General features: G+C 43.9%; 1 protein-coding gene across 1 annotated transcript in view; it reads right to left on the bottom strand.

Moving 5' to 3' along the window:
* Positions 1 to 25,273, bottom strand: part of KIAA1549L (KIAA1549 like) — a 160,822-nt gene that overhangs the window by 98,141 nt on the left and 37,408 nt on the right. Inside the window, exons 5-10 of the mRNA XM_052652178.1 lie at positions 23,587 to 23,702; positions 20,494 to 20,713; positions 19,120 to 19,253; positions 10,630 to 10,792; positions 9,001 to 9,060; positions 2,920 to 3,071 (exon numbers count right to left, since the gene is read on the bottom strand). Of these exons, the coding sequence (XP_052508138.1) occupies positions 2,920 to 3,071; positions 9,001 to 9,060; positions 10,630 to 10,792; positions 19,120 to 19,253; positions 20,494 to 20,713; positions 23,587 to 23,702 (845 nt within the window). The remainder of the gene's footprint in view (positions 1 to 2,919; positions 3,072 to 9,000; positions 9,061 to 10,629; positions 10,793 to 19,119; positions 19,254 to 20,493; positions 20,714 to 23,586; positions 23,703 to 25,273) is intronic.

Raw genomic sequence — 25,273 nt, 5'->3', positions numbered from 1 at the left:
CTCCAGAGTCAAAAAACTACACAAAAGGGAATCTACTGTCGGATTTCATTTATATGAGGTTTTAGAACAGTCCAAACCGGTCTATGGTATGGAAATGATATATGTTATCAAATATAAAATGGTAACGTCATACACTGTTAATGGTAGAACCAAGATGTTGAGTATATGTGTGTTTACATCATAATTTTTGAAACTTTTCTGTGAATTTACAAATGCTCATTATAAAATATCAGGGAAATATAGATGTTATTATAAACAAGGGTTTTAATGGTGCTTAAATTTAGAAACCAGTATATTGCAGAAAGGCAAGGAGATTACTTGCAGGTCTTTTTAGAGTCTTTGTATGTTAATATACCTTTGGAATCTTCAAGAATGCTTTAGAGGATGCAGCCTTGCCCAAACTGACCTGGTCAGATGGGCACCTTATAAGACCATTTTCCGGATACTCTGAGAAACAGCGCTCTCACCTCTTCATCTTTATGTTCACCTTTATCTTCTCGAAAGGAATTTCTAGGGGTGAGGTTGTGACCATCTAAAAGCTTCTTGTCTAAATCACTCACATGTTCTCCCATTTACTGAGTTTGAGGGTGCCCATTTCACTGCATCCTCATCAACACTGGATAGTACCAATTCACTCACTTTTAGTAGGTGAAAATGGTATCTTGTGGAAGTTAAAACTTGCATTACTTTGATGACAAATAGAGTTACACAATTAAAAATGCTTACTGGTCCTATGTATATCTTCTCTGGACTCACTTTTTCAAATATATCCACTAGAGAAATATCTTTAGCTTCTAGACATTTAAATTTCCATATTCATGAAGGTGGCTCATCTTTAAAAATGATCTGAGCCCAGATGAAAGACTTCTCTGCATGATGGATGATGTAAGCTCTACAGAGTGAATTTTATTTGGGAAATTGGGGGTGTTATTTTTGTCCCCAGTGGGAGAGGAGGTAGGGAGAGCATTAGTATAACCAGGTATGAGATGAATGAACATTCAAGCGACTAATAACTTTGCTCAATTTCAATTTAACAGCAAATTCTTCCTAGCAAATTCCTCCAAGGATGATGTTGGAAGGTGATCTACACCCTTGGTAAATCGGAGATTTGCAGAAATAAATCCCTAGTTACTTCACGCGGGTTTTCCAGGTAACAAAAGGGGCCACATACACTGAGTACTCTGGAAAAAAGAGGAAAAAACACCTTGCTTGGCTCTTTTAGGCACTTAGAATGTGTTGCTTTTCTTAGGTTAACAAATAATCGTGAGTGTAGGGTGAGTCTTTCTCCTGCTTCAGTTGAGGCAAACTCCATTTCAACTGTCTGAATCCCAGCAACTTCCTTTCTGTTACTTGGAGAAATGTGAATTATAGGGCTCACATGGACCCTCCCCCCAGAAAAGGAATCACAAACTTGGCCCATGAAATTAATGACCACTTTACCTCATCATGAGGCTGTCTCAGACCACAAAGACTTTTAGAACTGAAGCGACGTTCAATAGGACAAGAGGCCAAATACACCAACTGTGAATGGGGTACCTGGAGTCTCCCTAAGGGGCGGGATGTTGACTGACGTAGGAAACTGTGTTTCAAAAGATGGGTTGCATGTACTTCGAAGATTGCCTGGGGACAGGATCTGCAGACAGACTATGGTAATGTCTGTAATTTCCTTTAAAGCTTCTCTTAGACAGTGCGATACCACGCATGTGTGTTTGGGTTAAGTTATACCCCAGATGTGGTCAGTCACCAATCAGGAGTTCACACCCCAGGGGCAGTTGGCTAATGCCGTAGAAGAAGCCCACTCTCCAGAGGCGACTGCCGGAAGAGCTTCTATAACTTGATACCTCGCTCCACAGAGCTTTAATTAGCACAACAAATGTTAGAAATGGATCCTCATTGGGTAGAAGTAGTGGTACTCAAGATATGTGGATTGGTTAGAATATGCTGGAGACATTCCCACTCTTGCTTGAATTGAATAAAGAATCTAGAGAGGCTCAGAACCTCTACCCTTAGGATGGTATCTCTGTTGGGTTCCCTCTGAAGCAGACTCTGAGAAGAGCTGAATGCTTGTCATTTATTGGAGAGGTGCAGAGAACTGATGGAGTGGTGGTGGGGTGGAAAGGAGCTGACAAGGGGTGCATTGGAAGTGAGTCACCATGGTGGGAAACCAAAGCTTAATTCTGTGGGAAAGCTCTGCTGACGATCCTAAAGCACACTTTTCAGAATTTTCCCAGCCAAGAAACCAAAGAACTGTGGTATTTATACCCCCACTGCCAGTGAAGTCCCAGGTACTTCCAGCCAGCCATGACTGGGCAAAGTGGGTTCTGGCATCTCAAGAGCAGCCCTTGAATAAAATGATGCTGGAAGTCTACCAGCCTTCATAGAAATGGTAAGCAAGTATGGGCAGGACCCCAGCAGTGTCTGCTATAGCATATTCCCCTAAATCCCAGCGTGGTCAAGTGTCCCTTATAAATGGAGAGGACTCTGTTTGTTGAAACAGACACGACAAGGCCCACAGAACCCCATTTTTGGAAGGCTGATGGGTGTTTCTGCTGATCACAGCCATGGTGCTGAGAGGCCTGGAAACTGGGACCTCATCCAGCCTCCAGAGCAGGTTGTGGGGGAGCTAACACTTACTAATAATGCTTTGTTGAATAAATATGCACGTGTGGGCAGCATGTCTTCTGAGACCTGCTTCCCCTTGCAATCCAGAGTGAGACAGTCGGGAAAGCAGCTCTCACCCTCCTTCACGATGTCAATGATTATGGCCACCAACCCCACAAAAGTAAGAGCAGTGTGAATTAACCCGCCTCATCAGCTTGTGGTGTGCACGCACCTCGGCACGCAGCACAATCTACTTCAGCTCAGGAAGCACGTTTCCATACCTTTCTTATAGACTCTGGCGGCTTTGCACGCACCCACCTGTACGGTGTAGCTTCCCAGAGTGGTAGCCCGTTTAAACCGCCGGCCTTGCTGCTGAGACATCATGAACAGCTGGGCCAGGCGCTGCTCCATGACCCGGGCGAAGCTCTGGTTGTGCAGGCCCACCAGGGAGTTGTCCACGCCCTGCAGCACTGGACACAGGAGACAGAGCCGCTGTCAGGGGAGAGGCTCACTGCTGACTCAGAAGCCAAGCCACCAGGGCCAGGCCTGCACCAGCTGTAAGGGCCGTGGGCCTGACCCCATGTTAGGGTCTGGCCATCCTTCCCTCTCGACAGCCCCAGGGGTTAGGAATCACTATCCACCTGTTTGAGACGCTGAAGAGGCTATGTGACTAGTCTAAGTTCACACAGCTAGTAATCAGCGAAGCCGGGGCTCAAGCCCGAACCCCTGAAACCCTGTCCTTCACAAGCTGGGACAGGTGTAATGACCTAAACTTGTTGTACTAGGTCCCAACCTTATTTAAGATAGCCTGTTCAGTCAGAGTCTGTATGGGAACACAGCATTGCTGTAGGAACAGCTGATTGGATTTCTTGGTGGTTCCTGGCTCAGCGCTACCCTGATTCTACTTTTCTTTCCAACAGCTTTGCTGAAGGATCTAAACTCCATCCTGCTACTCAGCCCCTTCCACGTGGGCAAACCACCCTGCTCAGTGTTGTCATCCCCTCCCTCGTCAGTGGGGTCCTTTCAGAGCTCACTCCTAAAGTTGCCCAGGGCCCCAGGAGAGACCCTCCTGACTTGAGAGCAGGGTCGTGTGATAGAAGGAGTGGGCTCTCTCAGCGCTGGCACTTGCCAGCTGGGGGACTTTGGGCAAACCACTGGCCCTCTCAGAGTCCAGGTCCTTCTCTATAAAATGGAATAAGAAAGGCTACATCACAGCAAATATATGTCTAGTGGGCTTTAATGTTGAGATGAGATGTATATAGCAGCGTAGCACAGAGCCTCCTGTGTGGAAGGTAAATGAAACCCTCTCTTTCTACCCTTCCTCCACTTCTGGACTTTATCCACACCCAGAGTATCTGTAATCAGTAAGTAAGGCACTGATATGGAATTCCAGGCTATGGCTGGTGCCTGGAGGAGGATTTTAATGAACGCCAGGACCATCCTAGAACTGTTGCAGTCACTTACTATGGGGGCGACTGCCTTTATGCTGTCTATTCCCCAAACCAGCCCTTCTTCCAAGTCCCTTGGGAAGAAGCACACTTCTTCCCAAACACCTAAAACACTCCCTCCAAACACATCCCTGAAAACAAAAATGCTAAAAGCAATTCTCACCTTCTTAGACCAAAACTTACATGGGCTGGGGATGTAATACAAGATTTTTCATTTAGCAGAGTTTGTTCTACTACAGTCCAGCCAAGGACCATTAATACCACTCTGTCTACTGGGATCTGGAAGGAGTCTGGATATAAAGGCTGTATTGTTACTATGATGGCATTCTAACAGGGCAGAACAAGGCAAGGATGACAATGAGATACAGAGAACGATGTCGAAACTGATCATGAGAAAAGTGAAACCCACAGCTGAGTTTCAGAAGTTATTTCTTTGAAACCACAAATCCTAAAAAAATCCCCATGAAGGGCAGGCATAAAGCAGCTTTCCTTCCAGGGCCCTCGTGAGGGACTCCCAGCTCAGCAGAATTCCTGCAAACAAACTCCTGCAAACATTCCTGTGCCTCCCACGGTGGTGGGTCCCAGAAAGGCCCCTCCAAACCCTCCTCGCACAGCTGTCAGGCTGAGGAAGGGCTGACCCACTTCCTGACCCCAGGAGGAGAGCTCATGTTCTTTCAAGTTCAAAGATACCCCTCCCATAAAACGACAGTGGCAACGGCTGCAGGATTACTTCTATGCTGGTCTCTCCTGACCAGTGGACAAGGGTGAGAGAGGGAATGCAGGACGGTTGAGGGGTGTCATCATGAGTTACTTTAGAGAAATCCCAGAGGTGATGCAAAAAGGGCAGACATCAAAGAAGAGAAGAGTCAAAGCCTCCAGGTGACGAACCGTTTCAGAAATAGACAGTGGTGATGGGTATACAACTCTGTGAACGTACTCAATGCTGCTGTGTTGTACACTTAGAAAAATGGTACCAATGAACCTAGTTCCAGGGCAGGAATAGAGACGCAGATGTAGAGAACAGACTCGCAGACACTTGGGGGAAAGAAGAGGGTGGGACAAATTGGGAGAGTAGCATTGACATATACACACCGCTGCTTCTGCTGCTGCTGAGTTGCGTCAGTCGTGGCCCCATAGACGGCAGCCCGCCAGGCTCCCCCGTCCTGGGGATTCTCCAGGCAAGAACACTGGAGTGGGTTGCCATTGCCTTCTCCAATGCATGAAAGTGAAAAGTGAAAGTGAAGTCGCTCAGTCGTGCCCGACTCTTCGCGACCCCATGGACTGCAGCCTACCAGGCTCCTCCGCCCATGGGATTTTCCAGGCAAGAGTACTGGAGTGGGGTGCCATTGCCTTCTCCAATTAAACTACCATGTATGAAACAGCTAGCTAGTAGAAGCTGCTGCATAGCACAGGAAGCTCAGTGCGGTGCTCTGTAATGACCTGAAGCAGAGGGATCAGGGGGTGGTGGGGGGAGAGAGGTCCAAGAGGGAGGGGATATATGTATACATATAAATGATCCACTTTGAGGTATAACAGAAACTAACACAACATCATAATTATACTCCAGTAGAAAATAATTTTTAAAAAGGTTAAAACGATAAATCACATCTTATGTGTATTTTACCACAATTTTAAAAATTGAGAGGAAAAAAAAATGCCTCCAGGGAAGTGCAGGAAGTTATGAGAACCTGCCACAGAGTTCCACAGAATCAACAGCTAGGCAGCTCCCACGTGCCTCATGGCTCTTTCTGCGAAGAGGATGTGTCCTTCCTAGGAGGAGCTGGACAAGAGCTGGGGGCTGGAGCCAGGAGCTTGGGTTTGAATCCTGATGCCCCCCTATTGAGTGTTCTTGGGCAGGTTCCTCTGGGCCCCAGTTCCTCATCTGAAAACATGGTTATCATAAGCTACTCCTGACCGTATGATGAAGAACAGAATACTTTATAAAAGAAAACTGCTTCTAGCATAGTGCCATAAAGCCCTTGAGAGGATGCCCACAAGCAGCAGCTGTTGTTGTTCAAATGCACCTCCTGCTTCGCTAGACAGGTCTTCAGCAGAGGAAGGAATCGCCTGGAAAACACAGAGCTGTGTTCCAGGACTGCAGTTTCTCTCCTTTCTCCAGAGAAGCCCAGTGGCCTCAGGCTCCTGGCCTGGGGAATGGGTTGAACAAAGCTATCTTCATCTCTCCGTTCCCAATCTCCTACCTTTCTGGAAATGATGGTAAAAGTTGGTGGTGACCGCCCACAGGTCTAGAAAGTGGTCATGGACCAAAGGGAAGGCAGGAGGGTCCTCCTGAAACCTGAAACTGTTCCCCCCTCTCCCTGCCCCTCAAGCAGAAATCAACTGGTCCAGTCAGCCCTGAACACAGTGTTGGGATGGGTTGGGCGGGGGGGGTGGGGGGGGGTGGGGGGCGGGTCACTGTGTATGCTGATTACCAACAGCAGCACCAGTGATAACAAGTGAGGGATGTCCAGGTGAGTGGGCTGGAGGTCAAGTCGCAAGAGAATCCTGAAAACAAGACCATGTATGGAGCCTTTTGTTAAGCACGTGTCCCTCAAACAGAGGCAGGGCAAGACAGAAGTACCTGAGGGAAGGACAAAACAAGAGGTTGACAAGGACAGGGTGTCTTACCATCAAATGTCAATATTAAAGTTAGAGAAGGGCGGGGATATATCTGCAAGTTTTTTTTTTTTAAAAAAAAGCATTCCTTGGGCAGGAAACATGATTTTATAAGTGTTACATAACCTGCTGGCTTCAAAAATGTGTTGCTGGGTTAGCACTGTCTCTCTTGGGCATAAGCTCTGGTGGGTCGCTGCTGTTTTCCTTTGTAAACACATTTCTTTTGTTGGCGTTCTTCGCAGGTAAAATAATCTCTGCAAATCCATGGCTTTGCAGGGCAGAAAGAAACGCAATTTTCTGCAGTTTAGGAGAGGTCTTGAGCAGGCTTCACCAAGCTCCTAGTTAGTATTCCAGCCAGCACCCACCTACTGCTTGTTTGGGACAGCAAGGGAGGGAGGAGACACGGAAGGGAAGAAGGAGGTTGGGGAGAGCCTGCTTGTCCAGGCTCATCTTCCAGGACTTGCAAAATCTTGCTCCGTCTTTGTTATGGGCTGAATTGTTTCCCCCACACCTCATCTGCTGATATTTTATCCCCCAGGACCTCAGAATGTGACTGTTTGGAGATAGGGCCTTTAAAGAGGCAATTAAGATACAATGAGGTCATTAGGGTGGAGCCTAGTCCTAAATGACTGGTGTCCTTGTAAGAAGAGGAAATTAAGACACAGACCTGCACAGAAGGAAGGTGGTTGTTTTACAAGCCAGGGAGAGAGAACCTCAGAAGCAAACAGCCCTGCTGACACCTTGATATTAGACCTCCAGCCTCTTGAGTTATGAGAAAATAAATTCCTGTGGTTGAAGCCCCCACCCTCACCCCTCAGCCTACGGTAGCAGCTCTAGCAGGCCAACACCTTCCTGTCCCTCCCCTTGAAACCAAGGAGGACCCTTTGGGGCTCCTGGGCTTGGAAGCCTTTCTGTCCCCATTTCTTGTAGGCAAGACTCCAGCCACTGTAACCTTCCCCAAGTTCCAAAGGGCAGATCCAGAACAGTTGCTAATGAAGGAGACAGCTGCCACAAAAGCACCTGAGGCAAGATTAAAGGGACCAGAGAAGTACGTCAAGGTGAGGAGACCGACCACCTGAGACCCCGTGCATGCTAAGTTGCTTCAGTCACGTCCAACTCCTTGCAACCCTATGGACGGTAGCTCTCCAGGTTCCTCTGTCCATGGATTCCCCAGACAAGAATACTGGAGGGGGTTGCCATGCCCTCCTCCAGGGGGTCTTCCTAACCCAGAGATCGAACCCACATCTCTTACCTCTACCTGCATTGGCAGGCAGGTTCTTTACCACCAGGACCACCTGGAGACCCTACACATACCTTGATCTTTTTAGCAACCCTACCTTGAACTATTGCTATAAACCCCCTCATCAAATCCTCCCAGGTTGGCACATGTAGTTTTTTGAGGCAGGAGCTTGCGGTATCCCCCGCTAGCAAAGCAATGAAGCTATCCATTTCTACTTCACCCCAAACTGCCTCTGAGATTCAATCTGGCACCAGTGAACAGAGAAGCTGAGCTTTCGGCACCACCCTTAATGACCCAGCTAGTCACTCTGCCTCCTACACGCTTCTGTTCTCTCTCTGCTTCTAATCCTTGCTTCTCTAATTTTCAGAGCTACTGTCTGGCTTTTGAAAAACACAAACAAGAACTTTTTTTTTGCTATTTCATAAATCTCAGCTGGAAAATGTCAAGGAAAATGCCACCCAAACACCCTTCTACTTCCGTCCGCCTTCACTGTCAGGACACGCTGGGCTTCACCAGGATCAGCATGGGTGTGCCCAGGGAGAGAGAAAAGTGCATGCCTGGCATTCCTCTGACTTCACTGGGTTTTGTAGGGCAGTGGAGAAAGGCCTACGATCTTTAAACGAATAGACAACCATTCGCACGGACATGCCCCAGTCCTCCACAGCTTAATGCTGTTCCTTCTGATGGATGCATGTTTTGCAAGAAGAAGGCTCCAGACTGGGACTTTCAAGGTAGCTGTTTTGAACTGATTATTTAATACCCATCTTCAGTGTGATGTCTTTTTTTTTTTTTAATTGAAGAATAACTACAACATTGTGTTGGTTTCTGCCTCAACATGGATCAGCCATAGGTACATACATGTCCCCTCCCTCTTCAGCCTCCCTCCCACCTTCCACCCCATCTTACCCCCTCTAGGTTGTCACAGAGCCCAGGTTCTTATTTCAGTTTACTCCATTTCTGGTCCTATGGAAGGAACTCCTTGGCTTATAAGGCAGAATCCAAGAAAAGATGCCAACTCTATCACTGAAAGGCAGGCAAGCTTTTAAAAATAAACCAACCTGATAGGGTGAAAGGAGCAATGAAAGAAGAGATTACCTGTAATTACCCAATAGTCTCTCGTTGTTTCTGATATATCAAGGTTGGGGTATTCCAGCGCTAAAACAAACAAGAAACACACCAAATTACTTTTATATATGGATATTGTTTTATATATAGATATTGTTCAGGTTTTATATATAGATATAGTTCAGGGAAATAGACATAGCTGACAAAACACCAAGCAGCTAAATCCTGCTCTATCATTCTTGGGAACTCCAGGACATACAGCCTGAAACTTGCTTTTCAGAAAACTAAAATACTCAGTAAAGGGCTAACTTTCAGAAGAAGAATTTTCCAAGGCTTTTGGGTGTCTGCTTCCAGCTTTTCCATCAAAACCTTCTTAAGGCAAAACAATTTCACTGTCAAGACCTACAACGAGAACCTGTCAACTATAGCCTTCTTTTTTAGAAAATTATCTATCATAACATATTTTTAGGAATAATTATTTATTGAATGGATCTTTCCAAAGTCAAAGTTTAGTAGCTAAATGCTTGCAAGCAATGGTCCCATTTCTTTATAGTGTGGTGACCATCAGAGTTAACATATGTTAAGGGTTTAGCACATTATTTGGCACATAATAAGTACTCAGTAAATCACAGTTGCATTATTATTATTATTCTTAGACTGTCAAGATGATAAAAGAAAATAAATCCTTTACATGCTGCCAGGTGAATAATGCCATCTTTTATGACATTATCTTTTCCATAAAATCCAGAGTCATCTTTTCTGAGTACATGGAAACTCACAAAAGCTTGCCACTAAACTAACATTTTTTTATCAAGTCTGAGTGGCTACTTTGTGCTAATAAGTACATTCACACACATTATCTCACTTATTTACAATATAAAGAGGAACCATAGAGAGAAATGAAAACAACTTTGCTAATACACGTTTTAAAAAAAACACCGAGTGACCTTGAGTATGTATCAACAATTAAATTTAAGAGCACCGATCTTTACTTCCTTTGGCTACTGAGTAAGTGTTTGGGTACAAAATGTAGGCTGCATCTTCGAAGTCTATGTCTGCTGCATGGTAATGAGGATTATGCAACTGAAGCATTAGAAAAAGAGGAGGCCACAAGCCTATGGGGACTTCATCAAGTGAAGTCACGATGCTGACTGCACGTGAGCTGCGTTATAATGTCTATAGCCCAGGCAAGGGCTGAAGGCCTGGGAATTTTTGTTGATGGCAGAAGTGGGGGGAACCCTAGCAACCAAGATTGCCATGAGGACAGATGCTCTACCAGGCAGTGTTATAAGCTAAGAAGACAGACTGCTTGGTTCAAGCCCCAGGTTCCATGTCTCACCAGCTATGTCAGAGTTAAACCTCTTGGAGTTTCAATTTTCCCATCTGCAAAATGGCGCTAATTTTGCACCTACCATAGAGGGTAGTTGTGAGGATTAAATGAGATACAAGACAAGTGAAGGGTGAAAGCACCTAGCCAGTGCTTTTTACAACATGCAGTGAAGTTTTCATCAATTCAGCCCCCTTCAGTCACATATTACAGTTGTGATTTTATGACAAAAGAGTTAGCATGTGGCACCATGGAGGCTTGCTAAACGGACAAGTTCCCGGAGAATATGGTAGAGTCCTACAGGGATTCAAACATAACTCAAACATACTCACGTTCAGCGATGGTGAGCGGCGGGTAGGTGAGGTAGAACCCCACCAGCTCAGCGGAGAGCTGGCGGAGGAGGCTGCTGGCCATGGTGCCGTTGAGGAAGGAGCTTCGGTTGGCCACCACATACACCAAGGTGACTGTCTGGGAGGCGTTGGACGTGCTCACCATCTGAATGGACACAGGAGGAAAGGGGAGGGAGACATGCCAAATAAGATGAGGGTCTGTTTCATGGAGGCCGTGGGAGGAGAAGTTTAAGGAGAGGTTAGGAATGAAAGGGAGGTGGGAAGAGAGCAAGGAAGAGATAAGAATAACAACAGTTGTCATATGATGGCTCACAACATGCCAGGCATCTCGTACCAGGCATCGTTCCAAGGGCACATGATCTCATTTAATCCTCATCACAACCCTAGGAGGTGTATCCTGTCATGGAGGTATATCCTTTGACAGAGGAGGAAACTGAAGCCCAGAACAATCAAGGGACTTGCCCAAGGTCACACAGCTAATAAGTGACGGAGCCAGGATCCAAACCTGGGCAGCCTGACTTCAGGTTTTAACCACTGGTGTGTATCTTTTCCAGGGGCTAAATGGTCGCAGGCTACTTTTATGGTTCTGAAGATACACTATAGAGTATAGGAATGGTAAATTTAAGAGGGTTCAGCTGCTCAGACAGAGAAAGCCTGATTCAAACTTTTGGGGAATTTTAAAGTTGAAAGGACGGAGAATGCACACCACTGGTCACCAACCTAGTAATAGACAGCATGATGAAAACTGATGACAATAAGAATGCAGAAATAGAAAACAGCTTCTTTAGAGAGAGATTCCATTTCATTGTGATCTATCAATTCAATATAGAATATGTTAATATTACTATGAGATGGTATAGGTTTCTTCTTGAATCTTTAAGTTAGGTTTTTAGTTATGAAGAAATGAGACTTCCATGGGTCAGTATATATACACACAAACACCCCCCCAGATGAAATGTGAAAAACAGATGCAGTAGGAAGGCATTCTGCCTGGTGAGACAGTCTCTGTGAGCTTCTGCGCTGGATGTCTGCCCCTTCCCCCACCAGATCCATTTGCTACCCTGCCCTCATCCTGCTCAGTGCGCCCAGAGGCAGAATTCTGTGGACCACACCAATGGGCTACTTGGCACCCTGGTATTAGCTACAGAGAGCTCAGGAGGATGTGGGTGAGAAGGAGGAGAGTGAGGTCAGAGAGCTGGTGTTGGGGGCTCCCTCCTGGGGGGTCACAGCTCTGGCTGGGCACTTCTGGCCCAAGTTTCCCACAACTGCTCCATCCCCTCATCTCATCCGCCCCAATGTCACAGCCTTGAAAGCTGCGCCACCCCTGTGGTCTCCCTAGAGCCTGGGCACACTTCTGCAAAGTCCTTTTCAGAAGGACTTTGGACTTGGACTTTCCTCGAACTGCCTTCATTTGAATATGTCCTCTCTTTTTGCCAGGAACTGATACCCAGTCTGTCTAAAACCTTTGTGTGCTCAGACACAAATATCTCTGCAACATTTCTTTTAAAACTTACTTTGAAGACAACTGTCAAGAGTAAGCTTCTTCAAGCTATTTCAAAGTTTTTCCCATAAGAGCAAGTTCCTTTTAAGTTCTCTAACACAGCACCTAGTGTCCCATGATTACTGATATATGGAGTCAACATTTCTGGTCAACTGTTACTTCCTCTCCAGAAGCATTTTTGGAATGTGGTTTAGCCACAAGGATTCATACCTCTTTCCCAAGGTACCAAGAAGAAAGGTACTTCTTTCTGAATAATTCAAAAGACCTCACTGTACTGTCACCTAAAAAACAATAACTAAAGTAACTTTGCAATCTTTATCTCTATTTGGAACATTATATATATATGCTTGTTTCTTTTCAACAAAACTAAATCTCACTGGATCCCAAAGAGCCTGCAGTATGGTATCTTAGTACATAATACACTTGACAAAATAAGTTATACTTTTTTTAGTTGAGAACATTTTCATTAAGGAGGCTTCACTAACATACAACACTATGTTAGTTTCGTACTTTCTGTGGTAAAATACACATTATGTTATACCATTTTAACCATTTAAAGTGTACAGTGGCATTAAGTACATTCTCATTCTTGGGCAATCATCACCGCTGTCCATTTCCAAAACTTTTCCATCATCCCAAACTGAAACTCTACACCTACTAAATAACTCCCCATTTCTTCCTCTTCCTAGTCCCTGGGAACCACCATTCAATTTTTCTGTCTCTATTAATTTGACAAAACTAAACTCGTGGCTCAGATGGTAAAAGCGTCTGCCTGCAATGAGGGAGACCTGGGTTCAATCCCTAGGTCAGGAAGATCCCCTGGAGAAGGAAATGACAACCCACTCCAGTATTCTTGCCTGGAAAATCCCATGGATGGAGGAGCCTGGTAGGCTACAGTCCATGGGGTCGCAAAGGGTCAGACACAACTGAGCAACTTCACTTCACTTTAAACACTTTTCATGAGTGGAATCATACAGTATTTTCCTTTTGTGATTGGCTCCTTTCATTTAGCCTGATGTCCTCAAGGTACACTCATGCTGAAGCACGTGTCAGAATTTCTCTCTGTTTTAAAAGTGAATAATACTCCCTGGCATAGCTATACCACATTTATTTATTCATTCACCTGCAGATGGACACTTAACGTTGCTTCCACCTTTTGGGTGCTGTGAATAATGTTATGAACACTGGTGTTCAAACATCTGTTCAAGTCCCTGGTTTACATTCTATGGAGCATATACCCAGAAACAGAATTGCTGGATCATATGGTAATTCTGTGCTTTTTTTGAGGGAATGCTAACAACAACAATACTCTTTTCCATAGCAGCTGCACCATTTGACATGCCCACCAGCAGTGCACAAGAGTTCCAATTTCTCCTTACCAACACTTGTTATTCTCTATTTTTTTTTTAAATAACAGTTATCCTCATAGGTGTGAAGTGGTATTTTGTGGGCTTTATTTTGCATGTCATGTGCTTATTGGTTACCTGTATATCATCTTTGGAGAAACATCTATTCAAATCTTTTGCCCATTTCTTACTTGGGTTGCTTGGTTTTTTGCTGTTGACATGTAGGAGTTCTTTATGCACTCTAGATATTAATTCCTTATAGATATAGTATTTGCAAATATTTTCTTCCATTATGTGGGCTGAGTTTTGATTATGCCTTTTGAGCCACAAAAGTTTTTAATTTTGTTGACATCTAACTTACTTATTTTTTCTTTTGTTATCTGTGCTTTTTGGTGTCATATCAACAAATCACTGCCAAATTCAATGTCATAAAGCTTTTCTCCCCGATTTTCTTCTAAGAGTCCTACAGTTTTATTAGCTCCTACATTTAGGTATTTGATCCGTTTTGAGTTAACTTTTGTATATGGTATTAGGTGAGGATACAACTTCATTTTCTGCTTGTGGATATCAGTTTTCCTAGTATTATTGGGCTGAAGCTAAAGGCAAAGGAGAAAAGGAAAGATATACCCATTTGAAAGCAGAGTTTCAAAGAATCTCAAGGAGAGATAAGAAAGCCTTCTTCAGTGATCAATGCAAAGAAATATAGGAAAACAACAGAATGGGAAAGACTACAGATCTCTTCAAGAAAATCAGAGATACCAAGGGAACATTTCATGCAAAGATGAGCACAATAAAGGCCAGAAAAGGTATGGACCTAACAGAAGTAGAAGATATTAGGAAAAGGCCGCAAGAATACACAGAAGAGCTAGACAAAAAAGATCTTCACGACCCAGATAACCATGATGGTGTGATTACTTACCTAAAGCCAGACATGCTGGAATGCTGGAAATCAAGAGGGCCTTATTATGCTAGCAAGTTTGGAAAACTCAGCAGTGGCCATGGGACTGGAAAAGGTCAGTTTTCATTCCAATCCCAAAGAAGGGCAATGCCAAAGAATGTTCAAACTACCACACAATTGCACTCATCTCACATGCTAGGAAAGTAATGCTCAAAATTCTCCAAGCCAGGTTTCAACAGTATGTGAACCGTGAAATTCCAGATGTTCAAGCTGGATTTAGAAAAGGTAGAGGAACCAGAGATCAAATTGCCAACAGCTGTTGGATCATCGAAAAAGCAAAGGAATTACAGAAAAACATCTAATTCTGCTTTATTGATTACATCAAACCCTTTGACTGTGTGGATCACAACAAACTGGAAAATTCTTAAAGAGATGGGAATACTAGACCACCTGACTTGCCACTTGAGAAATCTGTATGCAGGTCAAGAAGCAACAGTTAGAACCAGACATGAAACAGACTGGTTCCAAACCGGGGAAGGAGTACGTCAAGGCTGTATATTGTCACCCTACTTATTTAACTTATATGCAGAGTACATCATGAGAAATGCTGGGCTGGATGAAGCACAAACTGGAATCAAGATTGCCGAGAGAAATATCAATAATCTCAGATACGCAGATGACACCACCCTTACGGTAGAAAGAGAAGAAGAACTAAAGAACCTCTTGATGAAAGTGAAAGAGGAGAGTGAAAAAGCTGGCTTAAATCTCAACATTCAAAAAACAAAGATCATGGCATTTGGTTCCATCACTTCATGGCAAATGGATGGGGAAACAATGGAAACAGTGACAGACTTTATTTTGGGGGGCTCCAAAATCACTGCAGGTGGTGACTGCAGTCATGAAATTAAAAGATGCTTGCTCCTTGGCAGAAAAGTTATGACCAACCTAGACAGCATATTAGAAAGCAGAGACATTACTTTGTTGACAAAGGCCCACCTAGCCAAAGCTATGGTTTTTCCAGTAATCATGTATGGATGTGAGAGTTGGACTATAAAGAAAGCTGAGTGCCTAAGAATTGATGCTTTTGAACTGTGGTGTTAGAGAAGACTCTTGAGAATCCCTTGGACTGCAAGGAGATCCAACCAGTCCATCCTAAAGGAGATCAGTCCTGGGTGTTCATTGGAAGGACTGATGTTGAAGCTGAAACTCCAATACTTTGGCCACCTAATGTGAAGAACTGACACACTGGAAAAGATCCTGATGCTGGGAAAGACTAGAGGCAGGAGGAGAAAGGGACAAAGAGGATGAGATAGTTAGATGGCATCACCGACTTGATGGACATAAGTTTGAGCAAGTTCTGGGAGTTGGTGATGGACAGGGAGGCCTGGCATGCTACAGTCCATGGGGTCACTACAGTTGGACACAACTGAGCAACTGGACTGAACTGATTGGCTGAAATGACTGTCCCTTCCCCCACCTAATGGTCTTGTCAGAAATCATTTGACCATGTATGTATTTATTTCTGAGGTTTCTGTTTGGTTCCACCATATTTCTGTCTTTATGCCAGTTCCACCCTTTTTTGAATACCATTGTTCTGCACTAAGTTTTGAAATCAGGAAGTGTGAGATCTCCGACTTTTGTTTTCCTCTTTAGGATTGTTTTGGCAATTTGGGGTCCCTTGAGATTTCATGTGAATTGTAGGATAGATTTTTCTATTTCTGCAAAAGACGTCACTGGAATTTTGATAGGGATTGCATTGAATCTATCAAACATTCTTGGTAGTACTTGACATCATAACAACATTAAGTCTTCCAATTCATAAGCACAGAATGTCTTTCCATTTATGTTTTCTTTACTCATATTTTTATAGCTAAGAAAAGTGTAGTCACTCTTGGGGGCTAATTAACAACAGCTTCATAAATAAGAAGAAATCCACAGGCCTGAAACCAAGGTCAAATCATGGTTCCCTCATAGTCATGCCCTGTCCCTTGCAGAGAACACTTTCCCATCACCCCCCCTATTCTTGGATTCCTTTGGGTTCTGACATCATCTCTTACTTCCCATTCACTCTTGCCATGATTCATTTAGTTAATTAGTCCCATAAAGCTGATGGAATGGAAAGCCATTGTTTTCATCCTTAGTATCCATTCCTCCTTCTTCCATGTCAGCACCACAATTTCTCTTGAGGAAACACTACTTCTCTCCTGTAAGTTCATGTGCTTTGGGTAGAGTTGCCCCAGTCAGGTTCCAGGAGTGGGTATCTCAGTCAGGCTTAGTTGACTGGGACATTTCATATCCTCAATCACAGTTACTGGTCCACAAATAAGCACATGATCCAAGAGGGTTCAATGAAAACTAACCCCAGGATTTTGACTGGAATGACACAAGAAAAGGCACTCTGGTTCCATGAGACTGTGAGCAATAAAGATGAGACAAACTTGGAGGTGCCAGGAGCCTGAGGATAATGCCAGCCTATAGCAAGGCAAGCCAAGAGATGAGGAGAGAATTTCATGAAGAAATCATGTAAGCACCTGGATCCAACTGTTCCTGAAGTAAGAAGCTACAAACTTTTCAGTTACATGAGCCAATCACTTCCTCTTTTTGCATAAGCCTTGTGAGCTTGCATTGCATTGCTTATCATCAAAAAGTCTTAATTGAGCCTACTATAATCTAGCCCTTAATATCGATGCTATGCAAGTAAAAAGTAAGTCACTTTTTCAATGACCCTCTGAAAAAAGTAAACGTTTACATGGTTTTATTCCACAAAAGATCCAAGGTGCCCCACAAATTATATTTAATACAAGAAAAGGGAAATTTATCAATTGCAAAACCAGGTCCTTAAAAAAAGAGATTAATGACAACCCTGGGAGATGATTAGCATGTAACAATCTATGCATAACATAGTGGCCTAGAGGGTTATTAAATCTACACAACAGCTTTGGCTCTAGGCTTCCTGTTAGCCAAGGCAAAAAGTGAAAGAGGGTTAATAAAACAATTCACCCAATTATCCATTCATATCAAGAGCTGTTGATACATTCAAGAGCATCTAAAATCTTTTTAGATGCAATTTTCTAATTGCCTGCTGTAGTCTTTTCCAAGGAGTGATTGTTGCTTACTTTATAAAGTTTCATCTCATGGCCACAACTATCATACAACAACACAAGAGAGGCTTCTTAAGGCCAAGGGCAGCTTATTTATCTTGGTGTCCCTTCCACTGGCTGATAAAAAGAAGCTGCTCTGTAAGTCTGTACTTCCTGATTATAATTAGAATATGTTCCTCTGCCAAGCTCCAATAAGACTCATGTACCTGTGAGCATCACAAACGCAATCAGAAAGGAAAAGATCCCCCACAAAGGAGCTGAGTCACACTCCTTACATAAATCTTATGTCTGTGACATGTTTTTAGATCTTAGTCAAATATGAACCAGATCATAATGAGATACTTTCATATATACTTTGGGTGAATCTAGAAAGGGACAACTGCTCTTTCAAATTAAATTGTATGCTTTCCACATCATATTGGCTTTGCTGATAATTCATTTAAGCTAAATGTCAATTTTAAAACCACTGGGTTTAATTGCAAAGGCTTTTAGTTCAGTAAAAACAGAGAGATTGGTTAGTACAATCAGAGAAATTTGGGGGCTTGATGAAAATTATTAAGAAGCATCTGTCTTTAGGGAGATGTTGTCCATAGAAATGTAAAAAATGGGTCTGAGAAAGACATTTGGTAGCATGTCTACTGCAAATTCAGGAAGTTGAAATACAGTATACCAGTACTGAGACTGCCCTGGAAGAGAAGTCAAATGCCTGCTGAAAATTTCATCAAGGATCCCATTTCTACATTGCATTGATGCTAGCAGAGCATGGTAGATTAGAGTACAGGCTTTGGCTCAAGTCCTAATTCTGGAAGTTTCTTACCATTCTCTACATTCCTTTCTCTGTGAAATGCTGATAATAACACCTCAGAAGGATGTCTTGAGTATTATGTAGCAAAGCGTTTATAAAACTCTTAGCACAATCCTGGCACATGCTGCTGCTGCTAAGTCGCTTCAGTCGTGTCCGACTCTGTGCGACCCCATAGATGGCAGCCCACCAGGCACCCTCATTCCTGGGATTCTCTAGGCAAGAATACTGGAGTGGGTTGCCATTTCCTTCTCCAATGCATGAAAGTGAAAAGTCAAAGTGAAGTTGCCCAGTCGTGTCCGACTCTTAGCGACCCCATGGACTGCAGCCCACCAGGCTCCTCCCTCCATGGGATTTTCCAGGCAAGAGTACTGGAGTAGGGTGCCATTGCCTTCTCCAGATCCTGGCACATAGTAAGCCCTAAATATAAGATGTGTGTGCTTAAACTAAGGTGATTGTTCCTGTGGATACCTGGAAAATAAACTGAATTAAAATCACAGAAAAGGAAATCTTAGGTGAATTATTTAGAAATGATTCACTTTATATGAGACATCTGACATATAGAGTATAGTCTAGTACATTAAAAATAAATAAATATATTAGAAAGACTTGAGCAAGCTTCACAAGGGAAAACAAACATAAAATCCCAAATCACAGCAGGTACACAGGGGTACACCATCTCTCTTGTATAATCAACCCCAGATATCCTCACATAACCGAAGTACAATGGCAGCTTTGAAGTGGGGGAACCAAAGCACTTCTTGCCAACATTTGGGTGCTGGGTGGCCTCTGTCAACTATAGGCTGAAGCACACTCCCACTTACCTGAATCGTCAGGTTGCTTTTAGTATTCAGAACTTTCCTCTCAGCATCCTGGAACGCCCTCTGTAGCCTCTGTTCCATGGTCTGAGCAAATTTGCAGGACTGTATGTTGTCAGACTGGCTCACAAACTGTAGCACTAGAATGAGAGTAATAAATCAACGCTCACCAAAGCTCTATGTCTTAGTTCCTTGAACCTAATGGCAGTCATGATACAAAACGGCATGATTTTACATCACAGAAATCAGGCAAATAAGGGCAGTCATAGTTTTGGAAGTGGCTCTTAAAATAATTTATAATATAGAAGAATTAAAAACATGATCGAATCTGAGATTCCCTCCAATGCAAAGAATTTTGTGATTTCAATTACTGGCATATGGAAACATCTGCTCCAAGACAACAACATGACTTTAGAGTGATCAGGCCTTCTATTTCTTTGGAAGGAAAAAAAGAAGTCAATTGACCTACATGACTAAGTTGTTTGAGTCTTTCAGTTTCAATGGTTCCTCTACTCTGTGGCTTCCAAACCACAAGATCAGAATTTTAAAAAACATAAAACATTTTTTAAAATATCTATTTAGGCTGCACTGGGTCTTCACTGCTGCGCAAGAGCTTTCTCTAGTTGTGGAAAATGGAGGCTTTCTCTAGGTACGGTGAGCTTTTGTTGCAGAGCACACAGACACAGTAGCTGTGGCACACAGGGTTAGTTGCCTCACAGCATATGGAATACTCCCGGGCCAGGGATGGAACCTGTGACCCCTGCATTAGCAAGTTTATTCTTAACCACTGGACCACCAGGGAAGTCCCAACAGGGAATTTAAAAGAAAGACTCTAAGGCCTAAGCTCAAAGATTCTAATTCAAGGGCATCTGGAACATGTTATCGTAAAGCACAGATTTTATGCTGAGGATACTCAACCCTCCTCAGTATCCATTGATAATACAGGGAAAAAAAAATACAGTACCTGATGCTCATAAGTACTATATACTCATATAAATTGGGAAGACTTCTATGAAGGAATATTTCTCATGAATCCAGGTTGGAAAAGTTTAGGCAGCTGTGCAGGGAACTTGGACATTAGATTAGCAAGGCCCTTGGAGGAAGGTACACAAGGACTCTAAGAAATGACAGAGCAGCTAGTGATGGAATTTTCTTTCTTTTATTTGGCTGCCCCAGGCCTTAGTTGTGGCATCTTCAGCTGTGGCATGAGGGATTTAGTTCCCTGACCAGGGATCAAACCTGTACCCTCTGCACTGGGAGTGTGGAGTCTTACCCACTGAACACCTGGGAAGTTCCAGTGATGGAGTTTTCAAACAGGTCCTCCTGGTACTGCCCACAATCCCAGAATGAAGAGGAATCCTTTTCTTCTGAATTACTTGCCTGTTTTCAGCTGCAAGTAGCCTGCAGGCTGGGGAATCCACGGGGAGGCAAGTACAGCCACAGACTGCAAGTTTGGCGTATGCTGCTTCACATCCGCAGTGACGTTGCTGATCCCATAAACACCCAGCATTTCGCTCACTGCGGAAGGCAAGTAGACCAGCCTCCCTTTGGTAGCGTAATAACCAACGGTGATGTTGTGAGAATGTTCCAGGAGGTCCACCTACAAGACAAATGGACCCAAAGAACTTAGTGTTCATTTCCACTGTACTTTAAGTCTCTCCTGGTGTTTCTTAGAACCACAGTGGTTACTCAGCATGGCTGGAGAACAGGATGCTCCCATTCGACAAATATTCTAGCAATCCTATAACCTGATGGGATTGGCAGGTCTCAAAATATCAGAATACAACAAAATATAACTTGAGTTGAACCTATGGATATAAGATTAAATCTATATTTAATTCTGAAATAGAATTAAGTCTGTGGGTAGGTTTTTTGTCTTTTTTTATTCCTTAAGTGCCTCAGTTTAATCCTGTGAGCACCAATTATCAACCAGGAGGGCAGGCAGGAGACAGCAGGCAAAAGAGATTTCCTGGGGTAGGAATGCTGGGAAAAGTGGCTGTACCATATTTCTCATCATTTATAAACATTAAAGGGGCTTCCCTAATGGCTCAGTGGGTAAAGAATCCGCCTGCAATACAGGAGCTGCAGGAGACATGGGTTCAACCCCTGGGTCGGGAAGATCTCCTGGAACAGGAAATGGCACCCACTCCAGTCCTCTTGCCTGGAAAATCCCATGGGCAGAGAAGCCTGGTGGGCTACGGTCCATGGGGTTGCAAAGAGCTGGACACGGCTGAGTGACTGAGCCCAACAACAACATAAACATTAAAAGGCAGAAATGATAGATTAAGTTCGGACCCCTTCCAGACAAGGGCCAGGTAGTAAATGAGGTGAGAGAAGAAGCTGAGAGAAGAGCTGTTCAGACTTAACTCCATTATTGGCTTGTAACTGGGTCACAACCAAGGCAAGGCTGGGCCATGGAGAATTTCTCTTACAGCAAAGGAGTCCTAAGGGATGCTGATGATCTGAGCTCTTTCTCACCCAACTGGAAGAGTTTTGAGGCTTTTGACCTTATTCTTATTTTGTTTTGCTTTCCTCGTGTTTGATACCAACAGTTCAGGGTGTTTGAACACCGCCTTCCCTCCCCTTATTCTTCCATATCCATTAGGGGTGTCAAGTTTTTTGCCAAAGAAACCAAGACAACTGACTTTGCAGGAGGCTGGGTGTCCTTTGCTTCCTCCACATTGTGCTCCTCAGCACCTCGTCACTTGAAGCTGGTGTTCAAGGTGACATGAGGTGGGAAAAGAGGTATTTCTGGATGGAACATGGACTCAGCACCAAATACCACCAAATCACCCAGAAAGAAGGTGACTCCCATTCTCATCCTCCTAATATTAATATCTCAAGAAGCAAGTCTCAGTTTGAGGACAGTTGACTTCTAACACCTCTCTAATCCTTGCTAATCAAATTTTTAAACAAACAAAGGGACGCCAGGCCCCAGCCTTAATGCCTTCTGTAAGCAGTAATATCTAGCTTGAATTTAACAGGCTGTCTCCACTATTTTCATTTTTATTTTTTAATTTTGGCCATGCCATGCCACTTGTAGGATCTCAGTTCCCTGACCAGGGATTGAAACTGGGCCATGAAGGTAAAGGCGCCAAATCCTAACCACTAGACCATCAGGAAACTCCCTTATTTCATTTTTATCATTACCTTCTGTTTGCTGCAAATGATCCTGACTTCGATTCATGGTGATAATATCAAACGTCCTCTCGAAAGAAATATGTTTCAGTGTTTTCTTTAAATTTTTATTGAACCATAGTCAGTTCAAAGTGTTGTGTTAGTTTCTGCAGCACAGTACAGTGAATCAGTTATACATATCCATTTATCCACTCCTTTCTAGATTCTTTCCCCATATAGGTCATTACAGGGTATTGAATAGAGTTCCCTACACTATATAGTAGGTCTTTATTAGTTACCCATCTTATATAAAGTAGTGCATACATGACAATCCCAATCTTAAATGTTTTTTTTTAAATAAAAACTGATTTAAAAATAACTACTACATACTAATTCTCACAGCGGTCTGAGATGATACGCAACAAAGAGCAAAAACTGGGAGGCTAATTTGCAAACAACCAAAGTTTCATGAAAACTGTCTCAGGTAACCACAGGGAAACATTCACATTTTCAACTTTCAAATAAAGTTTCTGGTGCAGAAACCACAGATGTCTCTTGTGGAGAGCATTTCCTCTTCTTCTTTTCAGAACTATATAAAAGAGATTAACAATGATGAATACACTGTACCCAATCTCCTTCCTAGTCCATGGTGTGGTGGTGGGGAAGGACCACTAATCTGAGTGCAGCTGTCCAAAGCATCAGGGCAGAAAGCTGAAGCAATATTTTTAAGTGATGTAAAGGGCTGTCCACTGACTGCCCATCACACGTACTGCTTAAAACTTGGAATCAAACTGAAAGGGAGTAGACCAAGACTTCCATCACTTGGATATGCCATCGAAATCAGTTGGTGGTTGTTAAATAGTACTTGGCATGAAAGCATTTGGAGAGAAAAAAAAAAAAGCTTACTTCCTTGTCTGTTGCTCTCAATTTAAGCAAAGTTGGACTCAATTTACAAGTCAGAGTAATTTTTAAATGTCCAGAAATAAATCGCCAACTGTTTACAATGGTGAGGAAGATGAAAGAAAAAGCAGTGGATGATTTCTGCAAAATTACACTGACACAGTTAAATACCTTCCCCAAATAACAGGATAATGGGGCAATTTTTATAAAGTACAACCAGGCTTTAAAAAAAACAACCCCAAAACTAGACACAGTTATCCTCAATTTTCTATCTCAAAATTTGACCTCCTTCTCCTGCTACCACACATTAGCTATTTGCCAAAAGGATGCATGATGAAAGATTCTACTTCTGTGGTGGTGATGGTGCCCAGGGAGGAGAGAAACAATGTAAACAGGCTCTGGACCCAAAAAGAAGACATGGCTGGACGAGGCTGGTTACAAGAACAGGGGGCTTACGTGAGCCAAGACGTCATTCTGGTGGAAGGCCTTCCGCAAGGCCTGTGTGAGCCCTTTGGCTATATTGAGCTTCAAGGTCTCACTGATCTGCATCCTCCTTTGGGTCAGAAAGAGAACTGTGGGGTGAAAGAGAAGCACAGCATCAGCAGAAGGCAGCCGACCTCCTACCTAATTCATGCGCCTCTGCTCCTCCCCAGCCACCCAGTACCCCCTGCAGGTTCTGAGCAAAGCTGGTGGGCACAGGGCCAACTGAAAACCAGATGGTATAATTTCCTAGTTTCACAATTTTCCCATTTAGCATAGCTGGAGCGGCAGCTCTGTTGGTCCTGCTCACGTCCTAAAGGAAGAAGGCCCAGCTGTTTGGGTGGCCCTAGTGGAGAGATGGCTAGCACACTAGTGGCACTTCACTTCTGACCGTCACCGCCTCTAACTCTGAAAGCCAGGCTAAAGCCAACGTGCCTGCCTCTGACTGGTCTGCATGCAAGGATATTCCTGCAACAGCATCCCTGAGTGCCTCCTTAAGGGCAGGCCCTGCATCCTAAAACAGCCTAAATCAACCCTGCATCAGGAGGGGCAGTCCCCACCCCACAAGCAGGATGTCCTGTTTGCTTGACTTCCCAGATACCTGGCATGGAGAAGAGGCATTTGTGATGGAACATGACAGGTGCTTCCTGAAGGGAAGCCTAGGAGGTAATTGGAGGCCCTTGGAGAAGCATCCGGCCCTGACTGGGGCGAGGGAGTGGGGATCAGGGGAGGTTTCCAGGAGGAACTGATGCTTCCATGAAGTCTTGGAGGATGATGGGTGCGAGCTGGGCCAAGGCCAGAGGGACTGCCCTGGCCCCTCCCAACAGAGGGAAGACCAAGTGCAAAGGCACAGGGGAGAGAAGTGAACACTTCAGTCTACAAGTCCAGGCCTGGTCCTGAGGGCAGTGGGAAAGGAAGGGGTTTAAGCAAAGGCATGCACTTTAGAAGGTTCCCTTGACTGCAGACTGGAGAAAAGATTGGAGGGGTGGGGCAGTCTGAAGGCAGACAGAGAAATCTGGCTGCTGTTGCAGAATGTAGGTGAGTGATAGGAACCAGGGAAGGGGCTGTGGGGGTGGAGGGAAGAGGTATTCAGGAGGCGAAAGAACCAACTGGGTGTGGCTGGGGTGAGGTGGGGCTGTGAAGAAGAGGGAGTGGAGAATGTTCCAGACTTCCGCATCAAGGAGGCTGGGGTTGCCTGCCACTCAGAGAGGGAGGCAGAGATCTGGAGGGAGGGGGCAGGGGGAGGGGAAAACCAGATGGTACAATTTCTTGAGAAATTGAAAAAGATACTGTGCTTTCTGCTATGCCTAGCTTCACATTTTCCCATTTTAGAATAGGATCTGTCTCAAGAAATAATTTCATTTAATTCCTTGTGGGGTGAAGAGGAAGGCAGGACATGAGCATTCAACACTTGCATGCTCTTTCAAATAATGTTTCTAATGCTTTTTATAGCAGACACTACCAAACTATTAAAAGCATTGTGTGCCTTCTTGGCCCATTTGCTGCAACTCAGAGGTGGGGGCTGAAAAACCAGCATCTACCACCCCGACTTTTTCAAGAAGGTCTCCTTTTTAACATGAGAAGAAAATTCAGGCGCCAACATAGAGTACCATAGCTGTACTTTTAGTATCCGATGGTTGAGAAGACACATGAGAGTCCTTCT

The sequence above is a fragment of the Budorcas taxicolor genome, chromosome 15, assembly GCF_023091745.1.
Source record: "Budorcas taxicolor isolate Tak-1 chromosome 15, Takin1.1, whole genome shotgun sequence".
NCBI lineage: Eukaryota > Metazoa > Chordata > Mammalia > Artiodactyla > Bovidae > Budorcas > Budorcas taxicolor.
This window is presented reverse-complemented; position numbering and strand designations above follow the sequence as displayed.